The sequence below is a fragment of the Phyllobates terribilis genome, unplaced genomic scaffold (assembly GCF_046119375.1).
Source record: "Phyllobates terribilis strain yellow unplaced genomic scaffold, ASM4611937v1 Scaffold_9__5_contigs__length_417890890, whole genome shotgun sequence".
Lineage (NCBI taxonomy): Eukaryota > Metazoa > Chordata > Amphibia > Anura > Dendrobatidae > Phyllobates > Phyllobates terribilis.
This window is the reverse complement of record NW_027362769.1, coordinates 335,850,115-335,862,334: the sequence shown is the minus strand read 5'-3', so window position 1 is coordinate 335,862,334 and position 12,220 is coordinate 335,850,115. Positions and strand designations below refer to the sequence as shown.

At 49.4% G+C, this 12,220-nt stretch overlaps 1 protein-coding gene across 3 annotated transcripts in view; it reads right to left on the bottom strand.

Annotated features, from left to right (window-relative positions):
• TRRAP (transformation/transcription domain associated protein) overlaps positions 1-12,220 on the bottom strand; it is a 141,165-nt gene that overhangs the window by 59,342 nt on the left and 69,603 nt on the right. For all 3 annotated transcript variants that reach the window (XM_073648014.1, XM_073648015.1, XM_073648016.1), the window contains 6 exons: positions 9,029-9,150; positions 8,527-8,740; positions 6,645-6,824; positions 4,428-4,574; positions 4,076-4,195; positions 351-638 (listed from right to left, as the gene is read on the bottom strand). In XM_073648014.1, coding sequence (XP_073504115.1) covers positions 351-638; positions 4,076-4,195; positions 4,428-4,574; positions 6,645-6,824; positions 8,527-8,740; positions 9,029-9,150 — 1,071 coding nt within the window. The remainder of the gene's footprint in view (positions 1-350; positions 639-4,075; positions 4,196-4,427; positions 4,575-6,644; positions 6,825-8,526; positions 8,741-9,028; positions 9,151-12,220) is intronic.

The following is a 12,220-nucleotide window of genomic DNA, read 5'->3' as shown; positions in this document are numbered from 1 at the left end:
AGGGTATGCCAGTGTTTATTACCAGGCTTTAATGGCCTCCTTTTGTGGGTTTTGATTTCAGCTTAAGCCCAGTACATCAATCCCTTTATTAATGGTCTTTAAGAGCGGTATTTTCTATGACTATTATTATTAGACCATCTTTGTCCACAGGAACAAGAGACGAAAACTAAAGGAGAGAAGGGAAAATCGAATCAAGTTATGATGGTGAAGGAAACGTGTTCATAGAGCATTTGGAAAAAAAAAAAAAAAACAAAGACCGTGGAACATTATCGGCACAGTAAAATATTATGACTCTCCTACTGTCTGATAGAATCCATATAAATGCTTTCTCCAAAAGTAATGACACTCACTTGCTGCGGTGGGGTGATGCTTTCTTGTTCGTAAAACTCGGTGGTCTGTTTGGGTTTGATCTGTAGACTGAGACCTTTCTCGAAGGCCTGGTGCTCCAGCATGAGCGTGGAGCGGAACCACAAATTGTGCGTCTTTCCCAGGTACTTGAGTACACAAGGCCTGATGGGGATTGGAGGGACACACTGAGACATGGCCTCCACAAAGCAGTTCAAAGCGCTCGGCTGACAATCTCTCTGCACCTGGTGGCTCCCGCTGCACAGGAAAGGGCTGATTTCCCCAGCCAGTGCCTGGGAACAAAAAGAAATAGCAATGATTGCAAGCTCCAGTAAGCTGGGATCTCGGGAGCACCTGTATCAGTACATAACTCGTGTGAATGATAGGAGGGAGGCCTTGAGAATGATAAATAGCTAGACCTGCAGTAACACAGCACTCTACATCCATCATCGCACTGCATCCTGATAAACGGCCTTCACAGCAGAATGTAGAATATTGGCTTTTAAAGGAAGTGTGTCAGCCCTAAACGTACAACCTAACCACATCGCCTTGTTGGGGGATATAGCCCTTATGAAAATCGGGCCTTTAGTGTTCCAATCGCTATCTCCGTTCTGAAGAAAGTGCAGTATAATCACATACTAATTACACTGCTTGGTGCACCCTGGGTGGGACCGAGAGGCTCGGTGCACCCTGGAGAGGAAGGGTGGGGGACCCAAGAGGCTCGTTGCACCCTGGGGGAGACCCACGAGGCTCGTTGCACCCTGGGGGAGACCCACGAGGCTCGTTGCACCCTGGGGGAGACCCACGAGGCTCGTTGCACCCTGGGGGAGACCCACGAGGCTCGTTGCACCCTGGGGGAGACCCACGAGGCTCGTTGCACCCTGGGGGAGACCCACGAGGCTCGTTGCACCCTGGGGGAGACCCACGAGGCTCGTTGCACCCTGGGGGAGACCCACGAGGCTCGTTGCACCCTGGGGGAGACCCACGAGGCTCGTTGCACCCTGGGGGAGACCCACGAGGCTCGTTGCACCCTGGGGGGGACCCACGAGGCTCGTTGCACCCTGGGGGGGACCCACGAGGCTCGTTGCACCCTGGGGGAGACCCACGAGGCTCGTTGCACCCTGGGGGAGACCCACGAGGCTCGTTGCACCCTGGGGGAGACCCACGAGGCTCGTTGCACCCTGGGGGAGACCCACGAGGCTCGTTGCACCCTGGGGGAGACCCACGAGGCTCGTTGCAGCCTGGGGGAGACCCACGAGGCTCGTTGCAGCCTGGGGGAGACCCACGAGGCTCGTTGCAGCCTGGGGGAGACCCACGAGGCTCGTTGCAGCCTGGGGGAGACCCACGAGGCTCGTTGCAGCCTGGGGGAGACCCACGAGGCTCGTTGCAGCCTGGGGGAGACCCACGAGGCTCGTTGCAGCCTGGGGGAGACCCACGAGGCTCGTTGCACCCTGGGGGAGACCCACGAGGCTCGTTGCACCCTGGGGGAGACCCACGAGGCTCGTTGCACCCTGGGGGAGACCCACGAGGCTCGTTGCACCCTGGGGGAGACCCACGAGGCTCGTTGCACCCTGGGGGAGACCCACGAGGCTCGTTGCACCCTGGGGGAGACCCACGAGGCTCGTTGCACCCTGGGGGAGACCCACGAGGCTCGTTGCACCCTGGGGGAGACCCACGAGGCTCGTTGCACCCTGGGGGAGACCCACGAGGCTCGTTGCACCCTGGGGGAGACCCACGAGGCTCGTTGCACCCTGGGGGAGACCCACGAGGCTCGTTGCACCCTGGGGGAGACCCACGAGGCTCGTTGCACCCTGGGGGAGACCCACGAGGCTCGTTGCACCCTGGGGGAGACCCACGAGGCTCGTTGCACCCTGGGGGAGACCCACGAGGCTCGTTGCACCCTGGGGGAGACCCACGAGGCTCGTTGCACCCTGGGGGAGACCCACGAGGCTCGTTGCACCCTGGGGGAGACCCACGAGGCTCGTTGCACCCTGGGGGAGACCCACGAGGCTCGTTGCACCCTGGGGGAGACCCACGAGGCTCGTTGCACCCTGGGGGAGACCCACGAGGCTCGTTGCACCCTGGGGGAGACCCACGAGGCTCGTTGCACCCTGGGGGAGACCCAAGAGGCTCGTTGCACCCTGGGGGAGACCCAAGAGGCTCGTTGCACCCTGGGGGAGACCCAAGAGGCTCGTTGCACCCTGGGGGAGACCCAAGAGGCTCGTTGCACCCTGGGGGAGACCCAAGAGGCTCGTTGCACCCTGGGGGAGACCCAAGAGGCCCGTTGCACCCTGGGGGAGACCCAAGAGGCTCGTTGCACCCTGGGGGAGACCCAAGAGGCTCGTTGCACCCTGGGGGAGACCCAAGAGGTTCGTTGCACCCTGGGGGAGACCCAAGAGGCTCGTTGCACCCTAGAGGAGACCCAAGAGGCTCGGTGCACCTTGGGTCGGACTAAGAGGCTCGGTGCACCCTGGGTGGGACCAAGAGTCTCGGTGCACTGCTCCGCCCACTGGTTTTTGCATGCCTCATTGGTGATTGCAGAGAAAGCTCAGGCAAGCCATTGCTGTCAATCACCGGTGAGGGAGATGGGGATTGGAAAACCAGTGGGCAGAACAGTGCACTGAGCATCTTGGTCACACTCAGGGTGCACCGAGCAACATAGTTAGCATGTCTGATCAAACTTCAGTTTCTGCAGATCGGAGGCAGCGATTAGATCATTAAAGGTGCGATTTTTTTACAAGGCTACATTCCCATACAAGGCTATGGGCTTAGCTTATATGATCAGTTTGGGATGACAGACTCCCTTTAATTTACAGACAATCATAGAACTTTATGTATTGTTCACAGACATGAGAAGAACTGGCTCTAGTACCAGCGTCAGTCTAGAATGAAGTCCCTTCATACTTTTTCAGCCATCAAGTCCTATAATTAAATCGGTTATAGAAACCAGAGGATACAGGAACCTCAGAAAGTCATCAGGCTAAACAATGAAAGGAATCGGAACTGATATTAAAAATTACCTTTAAAACTTTTTGTGCATGGACCGAGGGGTGAGAATTAAGAAGCACAAAAAAAACCACAAGATAAAAATCCTGTGCTCACCTGATGGACCGCGCTCCTCTGCACTGGTTACCACGTCCCCTACCAGACTACTGGCATAAACAATACAACGTCCGAATAGGACTTTCCTGTTAAAAGCTGCAGATGACGATTGGCTGCAGCAGTCAAATGACAATGTTCATGCTAGTACAGCGGCATGGACACAAAAGCCAGTGCGGAGGACCTATGCTGGTCAGAGTGGAGGGTAGTTTTTTCCCACCCTGGGCCCATACACTAAGTTTTAAAGCAAGGAAAACCCCTTAAAAGAGCATTTCCATCACTAGGATATGCCACCATGAGTTTGACCTCTGGGACCACCATTAAGTCTGAGAATGAAGGGGTCACAGTGCCTTACATGTTTTGACTGCAAAGCGGCGCTCACAACTACCCAGAAAGGTATCTGAACAATCGGTGGCCGAGGTGCCACTGTGCATGGATGCAGCAGCGCTGTGGCTCCATCGTTCTCAGGATTTATGGGGGTCCTATAGGTTCGAAATTCTGAAATTCAGAAAAGATAACTTCTAATCAGACTAGAAGAGGTATAAATAAGTTTTTTTGCCCTCTTCTGTCTCTTAGTGGCAGGAAATATACCTCATTGCCGAAAAATATGCTGGCTACTTAGGTGACTTACATGTTGCTGTCGGTCAGAAAGTATTTTCCATAATCTTGGGAAAAGCTGTATCCAAATCTTCTCAGCCAAGGGGGTTGCTATATGACACAGCTGGACAAAGGAGATGAGGAGGGCTCCGGTCTGTAGACACAAAGGCAAAACCATAGGAGGAAGATGAGGGCTTCAAATCATTGTAAAACATCTGCGAACGAGGCCGCCGGGTCCAGCGCCAACGAGGCCGCCGGGTCCAGCGCCAACGAGGCCGCCGGGTCCAGCGCCAACGAGGCCGCCGGGTCCAGCGCCAACGAGGCCGCCACGCCCAGCGCAAACGAGGCCGCCACGCCCAGCGCGATGGTAGACAACTGGCACTGACCTTCACTTCACGCAGAGAGTCCAGGAATTTGTCATGCCTGTTGGTCAGCATATGGAGTTGGTTGCCAATGTCCTTTTCGGACTGCTCTTTAGTTTTGGGGTTGGTGCTTTGGTCGCCTGGTGCAAGCTCAATATCAATTTCAACATCCTGAATATAAAATAAATTGTTTTATTAGCTTTAAAACTAAAAAAAAAATTCACACATCAAAAAAATATCTCCTAGGCGGCGTTATATTAAAAAAAAAATAAAAAAAAAAATAAAAAAAAGTAATTTTACGAAAGCTAGTCTGCCACACACTTTATTAAACTTAAAGTGATATTTCCATCTCAAAAGAATGCTATGATAGGTCATCACCTTATGATTGGTTTGATGTTTGACATCTCGGTCAACTACTAAACCGGAGAATAAAGGGAATTCAGTCTGGAAAATGGGGTCACGCTTCAGTTTTTTGCAATCAACATTAAAGACAACGCAGCCCGACATTTGCCTGCATCTCAGGATCGGTGGGGGTCCCACGCCAGCCTGCATCCCGGGATCGGTGGAGGTCCCACACCTGCCTGCATCCAGGGATCGGTGGGGGTCCCACACCTGCCTGCATCCCACGATCGGTGGGGGTCCCACGCCTGCCTGCATCCCGGATCGGTGGGGGTCCCAGAGACTTTACTCCTGCTGATCATCAAGTGATGTCCTATCCTACTGCCTTTAAGAGGAAAGATCCAGCCCATGGCTCAGACTAATGAAATAAACTGAAATCTTACCCACCATGGGGCAGTGCTGCCTCCCTGGCGCTGCCTCGAGCTTTGTTGATCGGCTGCAGCAGTGGCGTTATGTAGACATAACTGCAGCCAATCACTGAGCTCATCCTATTATGCCATCTATATCGGCTTAGCTGTTGAACTCAAGAGACTGGCATGAACGCTGTTGATGTGACGTCACCACTGCAGCCGATCAACAGACAGGAGCAGCTGGAGTGAGGCATTGCTGTAGAAAGAAGCATAATTTAGGGGCAGAAAGCCCAACTCCAGGGAAGTGTCACTGGCTCAGCAGCTTGCTGTAGTTTCAGTCCAATCAGTGTTTTATCAGCAGGAGATTACCACTGCAGGACAAGGTGCCAAGTGCCAGGCAGTCCAGCTAATCGGTGTAACCCCGTCCCCACCACTGATTGACAGCCTACTGACCAGGCACAGTGTACACAGAAAGCTGCCAATCAGTGTTGTGGGCGGGGTTATACACAGCTCAGCATTCTGAGCACTGCTACATCTACAGCAGAGAAAACAGGGATTCTATTAAAACTGCAGCAAACAGCCCAGTAAGAGATATATCGCTGGAATCAGACTCTCTGCCCCTACATCATGCTGCTCTCAGATTCCATAGCAATAACCTGTCGACACATTCCCTTCATCCATTGCATTAAAGGAGACAATGGTGCCAGAGACTGAAGTGCACGGATAAGCAATGTCATCTGCATGTACCTCCTATTTCTTTTGGCAGGGGTGGGATATGTATTGATCTCTGGGGTCTCATAGCTGGTACCTTGGCAATGAACTCCTCCCATTGTAAGAAAGTGGGTTTATTATAAGTCTCTCAGCCCAGGACCAACACTTACCGGTGTCCTAAATTTTCAGTAGTGCATTACAGCCAAAAGTGATGTGAATTAAAGGATGGTGGAAAATGGAGAAGGAACGCCAGAATATTTTAAGTTGATGTCTGCTGTAAATGTCTGGGCTACAAACTACGGCTGCGTTCAGACAGGGATAATGAGGATCTATTTTGATGGAAAACGCGCCGCCTCGGGAAGGGAGGGGCCCGCCGTCCCAATACTACAATAAAGCAAATATGCTTATAGAAGTATCCAATGAACCAGCAATAAATACAGCATCCCAAAACCAAATGCAATGGTTAGGGATTTGGTGTGAGATCTTACTGTGGCATGTACAGAAGGTTTAGTCTCTCCGCTATCTGTCCTTTCTTGGACTCCCCAGGAAACAGGGGTTTTTGACAGATCTCTTTTCACTCATGGAACAATGGCAGAGGTAAAACCTCTGTGTGACACCAACGCAACAGAAGTTTTAAAAATGCTTGGAAAAGCGGTCTCATCCCATGAGAAAGATAAAAGTATATCTGACCCGTATGCATTTCATCCCAATGACTGTACACGGCCGCGGCTCATAAAAGCCCCGACTTTTAAATCCCTTAAAAAAAAAAACCACACATTACCTCTTCCTTGGATTCGCTGTTCTCCCTCTCCCTTGGCTCCTGTTTGACGTGGGTTACCATAGCGAACGCTGCCCGATCGTGACTGTCTGCTAGATTGATGACATTAGTAATAGATGGGAGCATGGCGCCCTGGCAGCTTGTGCCAATTGTAGTGTTCTTCTCGCAGACCGCCAGCAGGAGCTGCAGAGGAGAAAGGCCGAGGAGCAAAGGGTTAATCGGACGTGGGTTTATCTGTGTGCAACATGTGCAAAATAGGGAGAACCAAAGTGTAGTCAAATCTCATCAGACTTCTATCCACAGGTGTGCACCACCAATTAATTGCAAGTCAAGTTGAAGTGATTATACCATTATTACTATCAATGCATATACCTGTCAGATGGGCAATGTATAATATACAGCTATAGCCTAATGATTTAAGGGACGGGGCTATAGCATTCCAAATTTACCCTACATACCATCAACTAGAATTTCAGTGGGTGCCATCCACAACAGGATGGTTACCCTATATGCATCTGTGGATGCATGAGTAACTTTACTCTTTCAAATAAATTTTAAAGGATTTAATAAAATATATGAATTTTAATGATTATGTATCCACATTCTTTGTCTTCTTCCCCTTCCCCCTTTTTGACAAAATAGGGAGAAGGTGAAAGAGCTAGCAAAAAGCTAAATTGTATCCAATGCTTCCTTGTATTACTTATGTCTTGTAATACAAAGAAAAATACAGAAACCTTCAATTTTATTTTCCTAGTCCCTTTAAGCCTTTGCCGACATCAGACGTCCTGATGAAAGCTTCAATCACCCCCATTTCCCAGTTAAAAAAAATAAAAAATAAAACAGATTTGGTATAGTCGAAGTCCGATCTATGAAAATATAAAATTAAGTAACCCGTATGGTTAAAAAAAATAAATAAAATATATATGATTAAATAAGTGCAATGGAAAAAAAAAGTGATCAAAGTGCTGTATGTACCCCAAAATGGCTAATAAACACTAAGACTTGTCACACAAAAAAATGTAAGTGCAAATCACCAGTCATGAAGGGGTTAAAGGGAAACTGTCCAATTCTCCAGACAGGTTTGCTAAAGTAATTACTTGTAATTTTGAATCAATTACTATTCTGGAGTCCTCTGTTACACCTCCTGGAAAAGCATAAATAAATTGACAGCTTTGTATCACCACTCCCCCAAATAAAATGGGGGGGTTCCCTACAAAGTCTGACACAGTCAGCAGAGATTGGACAGTGGGAGATGGGTAACACCCTACTCTCAGGAGGAGTAACTGAGGAACGTCACAATGCCGACTTCTAAGAAAGGAAGCCTCACATGTGTGAGGAGACATGTCGTCTTTAAAGAGGTTGTCATGGATTAGAAAAGCATGCCAGCTTTCCTCTAAAAACAGCGCTGCCCCTGTCTATAGGTTGTGTGTGGTACTACAGCTCAACCCCATTTACTTAATGGGAATCTGTCATTAGGATCAACCCTTCTAAGCCGTCTATATGGGCATGTAGGTCATAGGAAGCTGAGTAAAATGATACCTTGATATCTGTGATCCGATGTCTTATTCCAGAGATATCCGCATTTTTCTTAATATGTAAATGAGCTGTTAAGATCTATGTTCTGCCCATAGATCTTAACAGCTCATTTACATATTAAGAAAAACATGGGATTTCTCTGGAATAACACATCGGATCGCAGATATCAAGGTATCATTTTACACAGCTTCCTATGACCTACATGCCCATATAGACGGCTTAGAAGGGTTGATCCTAATGACAGATTCCCTTTAAATAAAGTAACAATACTGATGGGCAGGGTGGCGTGAGTTTTGGAAGAAAGCAGTGACCACTGTATATTGAATTAACAGATGGCACGCCAGCTTACCTCTATACACTGTTTAATCCAAAAGTGATTGCCCATGGCTTCCCAGTTCTGAGAACAAGTGACATACAGCAGCCGATCGTACACGCGCCGCTTCATGGACGTATCGAAGGCCTCAAAGAATTTAGCCCGAATGTGAGGCTGCGAGCAGCGCAGTCCGGACAGGAAAGCAGGCTCCAGTTTGGCGGTGAGTTCGCTCCCAGAGAGGTTCTCGTCCCTGTAAAAGGCAAAGCAGGCGCTACATGGCCGACATTTACAGCGGATAAGCTGCTCAGCGGTGATTGGCGGCAGCACTGACTGAGTGACATCACCTCTGCAGACAATCAAGAGATTGGGGCAGCGACGGACACAAAGCCCTGGACCCAGGGAGGGTAAATAAAGCAACACTTGTTCTTCTACAATGAACTGTGCATATAATGAAACAGTTGTCTGAAGGTGGACAATCCCTTTAAGCCCGGTATACAGAGGACGCCCCTTCCCCACATACACCGGACGCCTTACATACCTGTACACGTAATTTACAAGCTCCAGAAACTGGGCGTTTAGCTCCAGGTCCTCGGGAAAGCGCTTCTCTATGTAGGTCATCATCTTCACCAGCAAAATGGATTTTTCCCGCAGTGTCGGAGTCTGCGTCATAAGCAAGAAGGCAGCGTATAATACACACGACATATATACTGTGCAGCCACACAATGGGGCCTATACTATCCGGAAACTGCCGGGTGTGGGCGGAAAGTTATAGGCTGTACTGAGCGGGATCAAACCCTGTCCCTGCAGAGCATCTCACATATAGCCCTCCTGTCCTGCAGAGCATCTCACATATAACTCTCCTGTCCTGCAGAGCATCTCACATATAACTCTCCTGTCCTGCAGAGCATCTCACATATAACTCTCCTGTCCTGCAGAGCATCTCACATATAACTCTCCTGTCCTGCAGAGCATCTCACATATAACCCTTCTGTCCTGCAGAGCATCTCACATATAACTCTCCTGTCCTGCAGAGCATCTCACATATAACTCTCCTGTCCTGCAGAGCATCTCACATATAACTCTCCTGTCCTGCAGAGCATCTCACATATAACCCTCCTGTCCTGCAGAGCATCTCACATATAACTCTCCTGTCCTGCAGAGCATCTCACATATAACTCTCCTGTCCTGCAGAGCATCTCACATATAACTCTCCTGTCCTGCAGAGCATCTCACATATAACCCTCCTGTCCTGCAGAGCATGTCACATATAGCCCTCCTGTCCTGCAGAGCATCTCACATATAACTCTCCTGTCCTGCACAGCATGTCACATATAGCCCTTCTGTCCTGCAGAGCATCTCACATATAACTCTCCTGTCCTGCACAGCATGTCACATAAAGCCCTCCTGTCCTGCACAGCATGTCACATAAAGCCCTCCTGTCCTGCAGAGCATCTCACATATAACCCTCTCCTGTCCTGTAGAGCATTTCACATATAACTCTCCTGTCCTGCAGAGCATGTCACATATAACTCTCCTGTCCTGCAGAGCATGTCACATATAACTCTCCTGTCCTGCAGAGCATGTCACATATAACTCTCCTGTCCTGCAGAGCATGTCACATATAACCCTCCTGTCCTGCAGAGCATCTCACATATAACTCTCCTGTCCTGCAGAGCATGTCACATATAACCCTCCTGTCCTGCAGAGCATCTCACATATAACTCTTCTGTCCTGCAGAGCATCTCACATATAACCCTCTTCTGTCCTGCAGAGCATGTCACATATAGCCCTCCTGTCCTGCAGAGCATCTCACATATAACCCTCTTGTCCTGTAGAGCATCTCACATATAACCCTCTTCTGTCCTGCAGAGCATGTCACATATAACCCTCCTGTCCTGCAGAGCATGTCACATATAACTCTCCTGTCCTGCAGAGCATGTCACATATAACCCTCCTGTCCTGCAGAGCATGTCACATATAACTCTCCTGTCCTGCAGAGCATGTCACATATAACCCTCCTGTCCTGCAGAGCATGTCACATATAACTCTCCTGTCCTGCAGAGCATGTCACATATAACCCTCCTGTCCTGCAGAGCATGTCACATATAACCCTCCTGTCCTGCAGAGCATGTCACATATAACCCTCCTGTCCTGCAGAGCATGTCACATATAACTCTCCTGTCCTGCAGAGCATGTCACATATAACCCTCCTGTCCTGCAGAGCATCTCACATATAACTCTCCTGTCCTGCAGAGCATCTCACATATAACCCTCTTCTGTCCTGCAGAGCATGTCACATATAACCCTCCTGTCCTGCAGAGCATGTCACATATAACCCTCTTGTCCTGTAGAGCATCTCACATATAACCCTCTTCTGTCCTGCAGAGCATGTCACATATAACCCTCTTGTCCTGTAGAGCATCTCACATATAACCCTCTTCTGCCCTGCAGAGCATTTCACATATAACCCTCTTCTGTCCTGCACAGCATTTCACATATAGCCTTTCTGTCCTGCAGAGCAATTCACATATAACCCTCTTCTGTCCTGCAGAGCATTTCACATATAACCCTCTTCTGTCCTGCAGAGCATCTTACATATAACCCTCTTTTGTCCTGCAGAGCATCTCACATATAACCCTCTTCTGTCCTGCAGAGAGTCTCTAATATAACCCTGCCCTGCAGAGCATCTCACATATAACCCTCCTGTCCTGCAGAGTATCTCACATAATCCTCTTCTGTCCTGCAGAGTCTCTCATATAACCCTCTTCTGTCCTGCAGAGCGTCTCATATAACCCTCCTGTCCTGCAGAGCATCTCTCATATAACCCTCTTCTGTCCTGCAGAGCGTCTCAAATACAACCCTGTCCTGCAGAGCATCTGTCATATAACCCTCCTGTCCTGCAGAGCATCTCACATATTGCCCTCCTGTCCTGCAGAGCATCTCACATCTTTTCCTTTTTAAGGCGCCCATTTACATTTGATGAAAGTCAGCTGAACCCGCTAGGACTGGCCGACCATCTAATATGTATGGGGGCCTCCTGACTCTCTTTGGCAGATTATGTCATGGGAGAGAAGGACCCTGAAATTTCAGGAGAGACAAGCCACTGCCAAAGGAGTGTGGCAGTGACTTTCTCCTCTATCTACTTTAAAGACACATGAATGCTCAGCCGAGACGAGATTTCATGTGTATGGGGAGTCAGGAGAGATCGCCGTGGGCCCAATGAATACGCGGCCCCCAGATTTCATGTGTGTGATCCGCTTTAAATAAACCAGAAGTGATGAAATCTCAGCCCTAAATCTCCTTTTCTTTGATCCCATACTATCTCACATTACAAGTGAAACTGAGTAATATATAAAAGTAATCTTGTTTGTGTGCGTCTCGGGAGCTCCGCCACGTCCACCCCCGATCCTGTGTGTAGCTGTAAGACAACTGACTGCAGCAGGAGCCTCTCCCCACTGACCCATGTGCAGTAGAGGGCGGGGGGCTTCACCCAGCCAGCCGCAGGAGATGGGACTGATCATCAGGAGACTGACCCCTGAATTTAAGATTATGCAGAAATGCTGATACAAAAGTCTTCTTTAAAGTAACCCTCATCTTTAGGATTAGTGATCCCTTTAAGCTGGGAGAATCTAAAAAGTAGCTGCCATTATTATTTGTATCATCAAGCACAGGTTACTTCGGTGGCGCCCTCTTCGGTGATCTGCTCCCCGTGTTACCGCTGCCTGTTGTC